The sequence below is a fragment of the Falco naumanni genome, chromosome 3 (genome assembly GCF_017639655.2).
Source record: "Falco naumanni isolate bFalNau1 chromosome 3, bFalNau1.pat, whole genome shotgun sequence".
NCBI classification, from domain to species: Eukaryota; Metazoa; Chordata; class Aves; order Falconiformes; family Falconidae; genus Falco; species Falco naumanni.
In genome coordinates this window covers 49,541,040-49,554,394 of record NC_054056.1, presented here as the reverse complement: position 1 = coordinate 49,554,394, position 13,355 = coordinate 49,541,040, and the positions used below count along the sequence as shown (strand labels likewise).

The following is a 13,355-nucleotide window of genomic DNA, read 5'->3' as shown; positions in this document are numbered from 1 at the left end:
CATATTGTTGATACACTATCATAAGATAATTGGAAGGGACTTGAAATCATCTGGTGCAACCTCCTGCACAAAAAGCAGGCTCAGGTCTGAGGTCAGACCAGGCTGCTCATAGCTTTATCCAGTCTGGTCTTGAAACCTTCCAAGGATGAAGGCTGATCCGCCTCCCTGGGCATCCTGCTCCACTTCCCTCGGAGTGAAATTTTTTTCTGTTATATGCAGTCTATATTGAGTAAATATAGTAAAACAGTAAAAATGAGGAGTGCATGTTACACACCACAGCTGTACTGTTCCTAAGCAGCTCCTGGATTAGTTGTACAGAGAGGGCGTAAGCACCTAAGGTGGGAATCTACATCCAGCATCCAGCAAGGATGGTCAGGCCAGCCCTCAGTACCATCTGTAGATACCTGAACACTATTAGCCTTGAAGTTTCTGCTTCTGTGCAGACTAAAAACTGCCTGGACTCTGGCTGGGTATTTTCTTACCAGTGTCTGTCATGTAACCAACCTCTGCTGGAATTCAGCTGACAAAGACGCTCTCCCCTCCTGCTCACCAAGAGAGGAGCATGTTTGTGGATTAGCCATCAAAGTGAAGGAAGCTATTGGAGACGGGAGCAGGGGAAGCAACAGGAATATTTACAAATACCAACTGAAAGATGCTTAAGAATGTGCTGTAAACAATCTGCCCTAAACTTCATAAGTGTAAAGAAGCTTTCCTTACCTTATAAATTATTTTGGTTGCTGTGGAATTTAAAACAAACAAGCAATAAAACTGGCTGAAGACTAGACTGAATGTAACACAAGTTTAAAAAGAGGAAATTCAAAATAATGATTATGAAATAAAGTTCTAAAACACAGATAGTGGAAAGGAAAGTTAGATATATAGTAGAAAACGAATGGCTAGCAGCATTAACAGAATTCATAAGGATTTCTAAAAATGTATGTGGAGAGAAAAGAATCCTAATAATGATTCATTCCTTGGAAAATGACAAATTCAATAGTAATGATACATAATAAGATATACTTAATGAATATTTTTATTCTATATTTATATAGAGATGGAACAATCCATTCACGTCCTGCCAAAATAGAGAAATGCAGCTTATTCCAGCAGTAAGAGAGCTCTTGAAAACCCTGCCAAGACAAACTATTGTAATCAGAGAGATCCAATAACTTGCATGCAGGAGTTTTAGGAATTGATTTAGAAGTTGTCTGGACTGTTGGACTTAATTGTTGATATTTATTGGTGTTCTGGCAAAGCTGCACTTCAGATATAAAGAGGCCATATGGGAAAAGTGAAGGTGGAACATCTTCAGTGACTACAGAGCTATTACGGTAATTTCTATCCTAAGTAAATTAATGAAATGGCTGATACATGAACTTGGGCAATAAATGACAAAAAAAAAAAAAAAAGTAGTGACACAATTCAACATGTTTGGTTTTTTTTTTAATAGGATTGCAAGATTGAATAAAAACCATTATATTTATGCAGCTTATGTGGATTTCTCAGTAGTGTTTGTCTTAATACTGCTTGGTATTGCTATTTAAAATAGTATGTTTCAAAATCCATACAACAAATTTAAACTGATTGAAATCTAGGTGATAGATCTCAATGTGTAACTATTAATGGGAAGCTACTAAATAAGAGCATAGGTTTTCAAAAATTCCTAACTTAATGCTGTCCCATATTTCACATTGATATTAGCTTGAAAACCTCTCAATTAACACTTAGAGGGTAAAATTAGGATTTGATAGGGAGCACAACAGCCAAACTGAAAATATACCTTGGCCTTGAAAACCTGTTTCTCAATAGCTGAAAAATAAGTAACTGTAATATATGTCAGCAACACAAAGAAACTTTCAATGTATGTACACCTTGAGTCTAATGTTAATCAAATGCCTTATCAGGAAGAGGAGAATCAAACTGTAGACAAGTCTAGTGTTTGTGGTTAATAACCAAAAGTGCTCTAGAGGAGTCCAATCCATCCCTAATCTGGTATTTTTCTGGCTGAGATCAGAAAAAGAATTCATGACCCTCAGAAAGATGTTAGTGCAATCACAAGTAATGTACTGCTGGCAAGTTTAAGTAAGATAGGGCAATTTTTATCATCCTTTGGAATATACAAAGTAAAGGTACTTTTCAACCATGTCTAGATCATCAAAAATCAAAACCTAGACATACTGCAGCTGATGGTCACCAGGTACACACAGCCAGACCTTGAGCTTGTGTGTAGCATTTTAGAAGCTGAACCTGAGGTGGGAAAATAACTGAGTCTCTTATGTATGGTGGGACTTGCCCAGGGTCACTAAGAAGACTAACACAATGACAATGGCAAGATTTAGGATGGTCATCTTATTATTATTCTCTGGTCACTGGTTCTCGGGAATCTGAATACAGTAACTGAGAAGCCTTCATGCAGTTAGTAAACATTTCCTCACACCCCTTCAAAGGCAATTGAAGAATCATGAATCTGACTTTTAATGTTAGCTCACCTTAATACAGAAGGAACCCGTGCATCCTGGCGAGTAATGCCTTCCCTTATTTTACCTTGCCTGGCCTTCCCTATCCTGCCCTTTCATGCTCTGCCCTAACCCGAGTGATTGATTCACTGCATCAGTGCATTTAAGTCATCAGAATAGACAGTATTGCTTTATATCTTCAAGCCAAAAAAAAGTACTTTTTTAGGTTATCCCAACTTATAGTATTCCCATTTTGAGATAGCAAGAGGTCACTGTAAATAATTTTAGGCTGACTAAATCATTAAGCCATTTCACCTTAAATATTGCATTGTACTGTAATTAGCAATACTAGCTCTTTAGTATAAAGTAGGTTAAATTAGACAAACTGCAGAATTTCATATTAGATAAACCTTTATAAAATGATACAGTAACATGAGAGGTTCTGGGTTTTGTTCTGAAGGTAAAGTATGTGTGGCATGCGGCGCACAGAAACATCCTTGGTGATAAAATAAATTGCATCAATCCTGCTGTCCTCATATAACTCACCATAGCAATTATTTACGTGATTCCAAAGAGTATCTTCTTTTTCATATGTAGTGATTTGTGTGATAAAAGGGCACTGGAGTAATAAAAAGTGTATATTTCACTGGCAGTTATGAAACACTGTGTGCCTGAAATAAGTACAGTGAGTAATGCTAAATGGCATTTGCAAACTTCAACACTCACATATCGTGTAGGAAACAGTCCAACATACATGCCAACAAACCAGTCTAGGGCAAAGGACTAGTGAGAACCAATGCAGTTTGGTTACTGCCCAGCACAACTCAATCTTGAAAGAAATGTCAAAGAAAATTATCTGATAATGTATTTTTAAAATATACAATGTTATTTTCCCTCTTTAATTTTTAATTTGAAACATTATTGAAGTTATTTTTGCAAAAAAATCACCACCATTTCAGTCTCACAAATCACCACTATTTGTTGGAGTCTCACTATTTTTAAAGGAATTTTAATTTGATTTGTTCATTTCCACTGCTGTGAGTGAAGCAAACGTATTTACTTGTTTACTTTTCAAACAGAACCATGGAGAAAAATGTCTTAAGTACTTTTATGAGGAACACTGGTAAATTCTACCTGGAGGAACACCAAATGAACTGTTCAAAATTTCTATACAAGGCGATTGGAAAGTAACAAAAGTATGGAAAACATTGTTCCTTTTAGCAAATTATCTAAGAAAAATCTTGTAAATTTAAATATGCAAACTGAAAAATACTCTCCCAGGTGAAAAGCAGGAATTTATTGACAGATATGTCAAAGCAGTAATAAAGTAATATACCAGAGAAGAGATGAAAAGTTAAGAATTTCATCCCTAAAGATAAATAAATGACCTAAGAGATACAATCCATCACCACACAACGTAATTACTGCAATACAGTTAAACACCTTGTCAGCAACTGGGTACTAAAGCTATGCTTTCTAGTTTAGCTGTACCTTTTTGGAAGATTTGGCTTCAAAGATACAAAATCAGAAACTGGCACTTTGCAGATTAGGAAGAATCAAACAAAGAAATGTGAATAGGAATTTCAGAAGCTCCCAGCTCCACACAGGGACTTGCATACGGGCCCTGCAGATGGGTGCAGGGTCTCTGACAGCCTGAAGGAGCCCTTGTTCCCTTTCATTTGCAGAAATGTTTTTTGAGCTGGACTAGTTCACGGGTGTGTAAAGAAGATCCACATATAAGGTACTGGTAAGTTTTGGGTGGTGTGCTGTGTTTTTGCACAAAGTATGATGTTTTACGCCAATGGACAGTTAGATTTTACTGTCAAACTGTGGCCTCAAAGCTGGTCAATGTCAGAACACCTAATTTCTGGCAACCTTGCCTTCAAAACACAAATGCCTCAATACTGTGTTACATGCTGAGGTTACTCTGAATCCAGAGCTACTCAGATCGTGCTGAGATGTGGAATCTCTCCTAACCACTAATCATTTTGTGGATTCAAGTATGTCCTAGCTCTTGATTTCACAGCCTGCTTGGACATTCTCTGAAAAATAAGCATCTACACCCAAAGCTGATTTTTTTTTCTTTATTTTTTTTTTAAATGGGAAGTTGGGAAGACTTCTTTTCAGCTAGTAGCTCCAGGATCAGAGCTCTCATCTGGTAACCGGAGGCACTTGGTTCTAGTGCCTTCTCTGCCTGAAGGCACTCCGCAGCAGATCAGTCTATCACAAAGCTATTGTTTCGCATTAAAAGGAAAAGCTCTCATCTCTTCCTGTTGAACTTCATATTTCATATTTAAAGATCTTTCAGCCTGAAAAAAGCAGCATGAAAAACAGCAGGACTCTGCAGCCCAGCGGAGCAGCCATTCGCTGTGGAGAGGGAAGGCTCCGGCCACCAGCAGCTCCCTCTCCCCAGCTTCCCCCAGGGCAGCAGCACTGACCAGGCCAAGTGGAAGCAGCTGACCCAGTCTTTCACGGGTGTCCTAACGAACGGGCATGCTACAAATACACAGAACAGATTGAACCCTTCGGGCAGTGTAAACTAATGTTTATCTAGGTTTAGGATCCAGATGGGGCTCTGTTCAGATAGCTGTTCAGCTGGTCAGTGCTGTCAAAACCAGATGTTTTTAAAGCCTTCAGGCTTAGGAGATTTAATCACTAATAGTCACCTTTACAGGTTGTTTTGTTTGTGGTTTTTTGTTTTTTTAAACTATGAGGATTCAGGATTCCTGGTTCCTGAGATCCATTTCAGTAAGTAAACCTTTTTGTGGAGATGGACCTCGGTGACAAAAGGGTTATTTTGATTCAGACTGAATCAATCATGTGTCTCCTGCAGCTTTTCCTGAAGGACATCTGCAACTCAGAGGCAAACATCTAGAATAACCTAGTCCTACCTTTTTGGAGAATCCAAAGGAATTGAGATGATTTGGGTTCTTTATTTATAAAGTTGTCTCATTCACAGACCCATCTTTTCACTATTGAATTCCTTGGTTTGTGGTATATCTATAGTATTCAGCTTAAGTGCAATTAATGTCTTAATTATTTTAGGTATGCTTATATCCATATATTACCACCTAATGAACTTCAAAGCAGGTCCAATTATAAAAGGTGTATTCAAGGAAGTTTGAACTCACTCCCAGCCATCAGAAAAACAAATATAATTTGGTTCATGCCTATCAGCAGTTTGAAGTCAGTGTTGTGCAGAACAAGCTATGCTTACCATCAGCAGCCCTTTATAGGCATAGACAATCCCAAGCCAAATTGTCATGTGAGTGTTTTCGCAGTGCTCCAAGATCGGTCGGATGGAGATATCTCTGCCTGCAGGGTCCGGCTGCAAAAATGAAAGGTGAAATATTTGGATTCAAATTTCATTTATATTCACACCTCAGAGGTACTTAAACATATTCTTAGTAGATGGAGGATGTGTAGAATACAGAGTGGACAACTTTAAAGCAACTTGTGACGATGCAGACCCATGCACCTGCAAAGGAATACAGTGAAAAGTAAAGATCTGAGGAAACAACTGCATAATAGCTACCACCAGATGAGCTCACCTCTACTGCAAACCAGAAAGAAAATGTCTGAAGTCACTCTGTCTTTAACACTGTCAGTCACACTTACCAGCTCTAAGACACCTAATTTTTCTACAAGGTAAACAGCTTGAATGCATAGGCATGAAAATAAATGTACTTAAAGCCACCCTTTCACCTGCGGTTCTCGTGTCACTGGCAAATGGCTGATAAACAATGTATGAAGCACTGCTGTGTTTCAGGTCTTTTTTCATTGATAACCATGAGCTAAATCAAAGACCATTCACTATGGAAACTACAGCAGTAGCTTAGAAGAAAGTATAAATCATCAAAAATCTGGAAAAAACATCCTTTACAGCAAGTGAACGTATATGCAAAATTTAATGCCACTGGAAGCTTTGCAGCTTTCAATTTATTTTGAAAAGGAGACTGCATAAAAGTGAAGAATCAAGAGTACTTTTAGACTATTGGGACTGTTTGTATGAGGGAGAAGTTGTAATTACAACAGAGAAACCTGGAAGAATCACCCCCACCCCCTCACCTCTTTCTTTTTTTTAAACAGGGAAAAACAGTTGACATGAAGAGCAAACGGGTACTAGCGACTATGCGTTCTACAACTAGAACACAATTAGGGTTTGGTCAAACTGCTTTTTAATGGTGTACATTGTATAAGAACACAAGGTGCTTCTCATATGGGATTCTAAGAGATCCTGTTTTAGTTAGATACCACAGAATACTCCTGTTGGCTGCTCTGAGCTGTGTGTACCTACAGTCTGTTTTGCTTTATAGAAAGCACTGAAATACTGAAAGCTGTTTTTCCTTTCTACTTTGAAACACTGGATCTGAACTTCAACTAAACTAAGATCAAACCAGACATAATTTTCTGTATCTGGTTGTCCCAGTGGGCTTTCAAATTTCCCTTTTTGATGAATAACACATGTTAAATACCTCATGCAGAAGTATAATGATTATTATATGGAATATGGAAAAATCCCATTTTCACCAACTGAAACATAGAATTGTATGTGGAAGGACTTCAGAGAGGTCTGAATAATTTCCTAAAGCTTATTCTTGCTGCCCCTGATGCTGGTATGAATTTTGCTATGGATTTCAGTGGTCACAGCATTAATCTGCAGCTCAGTTTCTTCCATCAGTCTTTTTGTATGTCAGGCATTGCCCCTGACCTCATGCACTGTAAAAAAATAATGTAACAAATAAGGAGGTAGACACAGTGGGGGGAAAAAACAAACAACGTTGTGCTATGCACTGCACAGTCAAAGGATTCACAATTCTCTTTGCAAATTGTGCAATAGGCAAGGCACTAACATTTAAAACCTTTTCCTATCGTGGACTTCTGTAGAAACCCTGAACAGGAGAAAAAATAACTTTGAAGGAAGGTATCCTAAAATAAAATAAGATAAACACCAAGAAGGTGATACTAACTTTCCCAGAGAGCTTATGACTCCACCCTAACGGTTGCTAATGGCAAGCAAACAACCATTAGCTGAAGAATTGAAATGACTGCAAACATGAAGTGGCATCACAACATCTAAGGTGCTACAAATGTTTGTCTGGGGACCAGTTGAAATATCTCTTTGTTCCCCATCAATGACAAAAGCCCAATGCTAAAATTTAGGTGCACTGAAGGGAAAGTACCCTTTCATGTCAAAGTTACAACTTGCTATGTTCAACATCATTTTTGACTGGTATGAAGTGAAGTTCACATGGCAAATCATTCAAATACAGTTCTGAATGTTTAACTGATGTGTGAACAGGACTGTACTACAGAGACATTTTTTCTGAAATTCCAAACTACACCTAAGCTTGCTATATTATTTTTTTTTCCATCTTTGAGTTACAGTATGCTAACAGTTGCATCCCTTATGGAATTATGGAAGCTATATCAAGTATAAACTTGTCATCATCAGAATGTCTTTTTTTTTTGGCCTTCCCCCCCCCCCCCCCCTTCACACTGGGGAGTCAGCACAGGACTCTGTTTCTCCAGCTCTACATCCTTCCTGCCATGTATTCCATCTATTTCGGTTTCATACTTCTGTGAAACAAGAAAGTTCATAAATTATGTAGACTTCCACCTGGTGCAATGGACAATTCCTTATTTTGAAGAATATTACTGAAATGAGAACTCCTGTTTGGTCAGTGGCAGATTATATTTTTATTTTCACTATGTGGTTATTCTCTAATGAAAATTTGCTTCAAAATTCAAAAGCATATGTCCATTCATTTCTCAAAACTGAGACACCCAGGCAGAAAAATGACAAAATGGAAAACATAACTTGTTTTCAAATACTGTTAAACAGAAAGAAGTTGCATCATTTCCTTTGTAATGAAGTTTGTCAGATTTTATAAGGCAATGATAGTTTTAAAATTACGTTAATTAAATAAAACTGTGTATTCAGATTCTCTACGTGAGATAAGGAAATCTTGTGACTTGCTCTAGGGGGAGTAGGAAAAGAGCGAATACTGATTGCAGCATCAGCAAAAGTGTACATGGGGCAGTACTTCTTTCAAAGCACTTTCCAGATCTGCAAGGTAGTAGTATTTTAAAGAAAAATTTGCTGAGGTCTTGTGTGTGTGGAGTTAAGTGTAGCAGGTAGCAGTAATTTTACAGTGAACTGATTTTGCTGATTACTTATTGCTACTGCAAAATTACATTCCTGTTTTTTAATTTGCCATTCTGTTTCTTCACTGGTTTTGCATGAATTAACTAATCATAGCAAAAAGCTGGGTTAAAAAAACATATGATATTTTCTGATGTCAAAAGAATTTTTAAAAACTCTACAATTACAGCTGAATGGAGCACTTCACTGACCTCTCTAATCATCCACCATTTGTGCACTTTGTTACTGCTTTAGAGAGGATGACAACATAAATGCTACCAGTGATTATATATGTACTGGAAATTTGCCCTTTCCTTTTATAGAAAACAATCTAAATGTCCTTCAGATGTCATTCTCAAAAGCCTGAAGACCTCCTGTCTTGTGAATAGGCTGAAGCTTTCCTACCTCTTTTGAAATCTAATAAGGTTTCTGACATTGACCTCAATTTCTGGAGTGTTTTCAGCAGCTGAACATAAACAGTTTAATCTGTTCACTTCATCCAAGAGTTGTGTATCATCACTGGCAAAATGCTTGTTTTACATGAGATCTGCTAGGTCTAGAAAGCAACCCAAACTAGTAAACAGATTACCTACAGAATGTTTATATCCCCTCTCTGGGCACGTTCAAATTATTATTAGTCAACTCTGTGGTTTTGTTGCCTTATCATTTTCTCTGCTGGTGGGCATTTCAGTCTGCTGGTGGGCTGGCAGATCCTTGTCGTAATAGGTGAGCGATGGCTTAGGTGGTACTGCCAGAAGGAGGAGTGAGGCTTAAAACCACATGGAAACACCACAGGGAAATTTGCAGGAGGGACTTTGGCAGGGGCAATGATAAGACTGCTGAGTGCCTCCTCTGTTCCTACACCTCTGCTAAATAACTGAGCAGCAATGAGACTTCTCTTCCCTTCATGTCTCTATGGACTGCAATACAGAACTACAGGCTCAGTTTAAGCTGCTTTCCAGAGTGGCCCATGTTAGGGAAGAAGCAGGGCTGCTTCAAGTGCAAGTGCAGTTTTTGTTGAATAATTATCTCCAATTCCTTTAAGGATCTGGCTCCCCTTGAGTAAACAAATGCATGCAGTGCAATGGACAGCTTTCCTTGTCCCAGGCTAAGGTGTGGGAAGATAGGGCAAACCACCCTGAGGCACCTATGCCTTCTGGGCATGATGTTATTTGACCCATAAAGACAGCTCTTGTCTCCTTTTTTTCATCTGTAAGTACAATTTCTTAGTGGCTATTATACTAGCCAAGATCTCTTAGGAAACGACCAACACACAGTGGGGAGATATTTGTATTATGATTAATGTTTCATTGACTTATTTTGTGTCTTTACTGCCACTTCTTCTCTATAGCTCCACATAGGTCTTAAAAGGAGGATGGGTGTATGTTCCACTAGGCATTTCATCCAGCAGATGTCTGTGAAGAACAGACTGGGCCACTGCGCAGTATCCAAAATCCTTGACCTTCCTAGGCTACTTTTTCTACACGGTCACCTTTCCAGGTCCCATTGCCAGTACAGCAGATGATCCTTATTTATAGAGTTGTGGTGCTGCTGTGCAACACAGCTCACAGGTGGACAATCTCAATAAGCTTTCTAAGAAACTTTGCAGCAGATTTCCAGCGTGACGTTTTGGCATTTCTGCATCTGCAGTTTTACCAGTGAGGAAATCAGAACATTAGGCCTCAGTTTTTTCCAAAGATGGATATGAAACATAAGATAAATAGTTGCAATTTCTGTTTACTAGGCTTAAAATACACTGTAAAGTTCCTATAGTATAGGAAAACATAAGATCATACTCTTCGGACACATTGTTAAAATGGTCTTCGTATACCAACCCACTCTCTGCTTTATCCTCCCTTTAAATGACTTCCATCTAACTGGCATAATGACTGTATACTATTGCTAGTCTGCAGCATGATTTAGACATCTCTGGCATTTTTAATTTGGCACATTTAACGGTGATTCCTTATCTGAAAACCCAGACTTTGCTAAATGAGAAGATCATCTTTCTTTTTAAATACACTTTTTTTTTTTTTTTCCCCAAGGACAGTTATAGTTAGTTTACACTATATATTCTGTAAGAAATTAAATTTACTGGCATGTTGTAACAGGCCCTCCTCTGTGCTAAACTGCGTATCTGTATGAAAGATGTTCCACAAAAGGATTTAAAGTTTTCAGATGCAGTGTGTTGCAGCCAGGCTCTCAATTACTGATGAAAAGAGAAACAGAAGGATCAGAGGATGTCTACTTTTCAGTTACTTAGTAATTTGAGGGTATTTTTAGAGAAAAACAACTGTGATATAAAAAAGAGCTTTTTGAGGAAATGGATCCCTTTTGTTTTATAAATTTTTTACTTTCTGTAGTCACATCTTCCAAAAATGCAAAATAGCAAACACAATACTAAGCTGGGGTAGCTCACTTGGAAAGTCTTCCAATTAAAACTTTTTAGAATAAAAACTTGTTTGCCTTTGTTTATATCTGAGCTTAGGTTCAGATACATTATGAATCACATTGTATGTTATATATTAGCTCAGCCAAGTACAAAACTGTTGCTGAATTCTTGCAGTCCAGTGACCAATTTCATTTCTCTTCAAGATTAATAAGGAAGTTTGGTCATTTCTGTAATAGTCTAATGATCCAGGACAGTGATTGATTTAAAGACTTTTTCTTAATGTATTTTTCTTTGATTCAGAGTCATGGGACAATGTGATCATGGAACAGAAAATCAGCTTTTAATAGGGGAATGCAGGATTCTGTTAATAAGAGCAGGCTTTCAACTAAATGACTATCCTTACACCTGGCCCCTTCATGACTCCTGCAAGACAGATGACAAACATGAATCTTCTGACCTCAGGAGAAGGTATGGACGAGGTTCTGAGCAATCACATATATCGCATCCAGTGTGTGTACTTGATGCTCTCTCATGCAGGTCCCAAAGAGAAAATTATTTCAGACTTGAAATTAGATTTGGTTTTTCAAATTGTTTAAATATTATTAATATTTGTAAGGACATTTACAGTTGACTGTTACAATGACTATTAATACACAACTGCATCAAGATAGCATACTATATCAGTTCTCATTGAACAGAAAAAGTTCTCATAAGGATCTAAAGTTTAAGAATGCTGCTTTTTTTGATTTTTTTTCCATAATCTGAGGTTGAAGACAATTTTTTTTTTCATGAAATAGTTACAACTGCTTCAGCTCCTAATCTGTGGATTTACTTACTTTGTACCAGTATAATAGATTAATGCTCCTGGAGCTATTGGAAAGGGAGCTGTTATGTCATTTCTGTAGATAAGGAGGGGTTTTCATGTGAAGGTTAAACAAATGCCTAGGAAATCTGAGAGGAATTAATCTTATTGAGCCATACTTCTTTGAGTTGGAAAAAACATCTTTCTTTCTGATAACTATGATGAATATAAATATCCTCACTCCAGTTTTTATTGCTCAAGAGATTGAAGCAGTTTTCTACAGTAAATTTCTACTTAGAATTATTAATTTCTAAAATTCTAATTCTAAATTTTAATTAAAAACTAGAAAAGTGTTGGAGAGAACTTTCTTTTAATCTTTTTTTGTTTGGAAAAGTATCAGATTTTAATAAATCTAATGACTTGAACTCACATTTAAAGTTAGGTTTGCAGTTCTTTACAATGTTCCCCTGCAAAGTTATTTAAATTGAAGAGGTGTGATTTTTAGATTGTGATTAACTTTTAAAGCAGTATTTATTTATATTAACTATACAGATTAAAGGTAAATTACTGGCAATTCAAATTCATGCAAAACAAGCATAATAATTTGCTCTGTGTTTTGTGAAAGTTTTAGACAGTTTATCTTAATTTGTAATAGAGAAGATTCCAGCCATTTCAGGTATGTTAATCAACGAAGCTTCTAAGGATTGCTCTTGAAACTTCCAATGGTTCCACAGTGGTGATGAGTACTGCAGCAATGCAGTATAGCAGTATTATTTTAAATAACCCCACTGCTTAGGCTCAGGTGGGAACTGTGTGGGACAGCAGCCAGCCTTGGGCACAGTATGCATCTTCTTCCCAAACCCTCAACAGGAGTGGCTGTGTGCAAATCCAGAGGAGGATTTGCACAGAGCTGAGGTATGAAGTGTCTTGGAATGCAAGGTTTCTCACGTAGATCTGAATATACACCCCCTGCTCCTGTGAGGTGAATTAAAGGATATTTTTAGGTTATCCACAGTGAATACAGTGTATTTTCTGCTTCATTAATTTTCTTCTTATACTGAAATTAAGCTCCCCACCTCAGCCGAGGGACTAGACTTCAGACATTATCTGGCATCACAAAAACTTCAAAAATTAAACTCTTCCAACAGTTCAGAAGAAATCCTGTTTACATTGTAAATCCTAAAAAATCTTCACTCCTAGTGGTATTTTAGCATAGCATACACATGGGACAGTAATTCTGTAATGGTTGGCTAGCTAGAAGTCATCACACAATGAAATGACATTTGCTGAAATACCAACACATATATCCCTATTTTTTATCTCGTCACTTATTTTTCAATTTGCTTTTCTAAGACATAAAAAAAGATGTACCATATAAACCAAGGAAAAAGTATTATCAAATTTTGGGGCCTAAAGGATATTAATGTAGTTATTTTACATCACTCATCTCGCTAGAAATACAGAAGACAAGTCTAAATTTACAAATGGATGGGAGTGAAGAAAGAAAGAGAGAGGAAAAAAAAGAAAACATCAGAGATACACCACTGTAATTCCTACTAC

The 13,355-nt window shown here is 37.3% G+C and overlaps 1 protein-coding gene across 1 annotated transcript in view; it reads right to left on the bottom strand.

Annotated features, from left to right (window-relative positions):
- The window catches only part of GABBR2 (gamma-aminobutyric acid type B receptor subunit 2), a 490,629-nt gene that overhangs the window by 39,110 nt on the left and 438,164 nt on the right, over positions 1-13,355 (bottom strand). Inside the window, exon 14 of the mRNA XM_040588223.1 lies at positions 5,674-5,784. Coding sequence (XP_040444157.1) covers positions 5,674-5,784 — 111 coding nt within the window. The remainder of the gene's footprint in view (positions 1-5,673; positions 5,785-13,355) is intronic.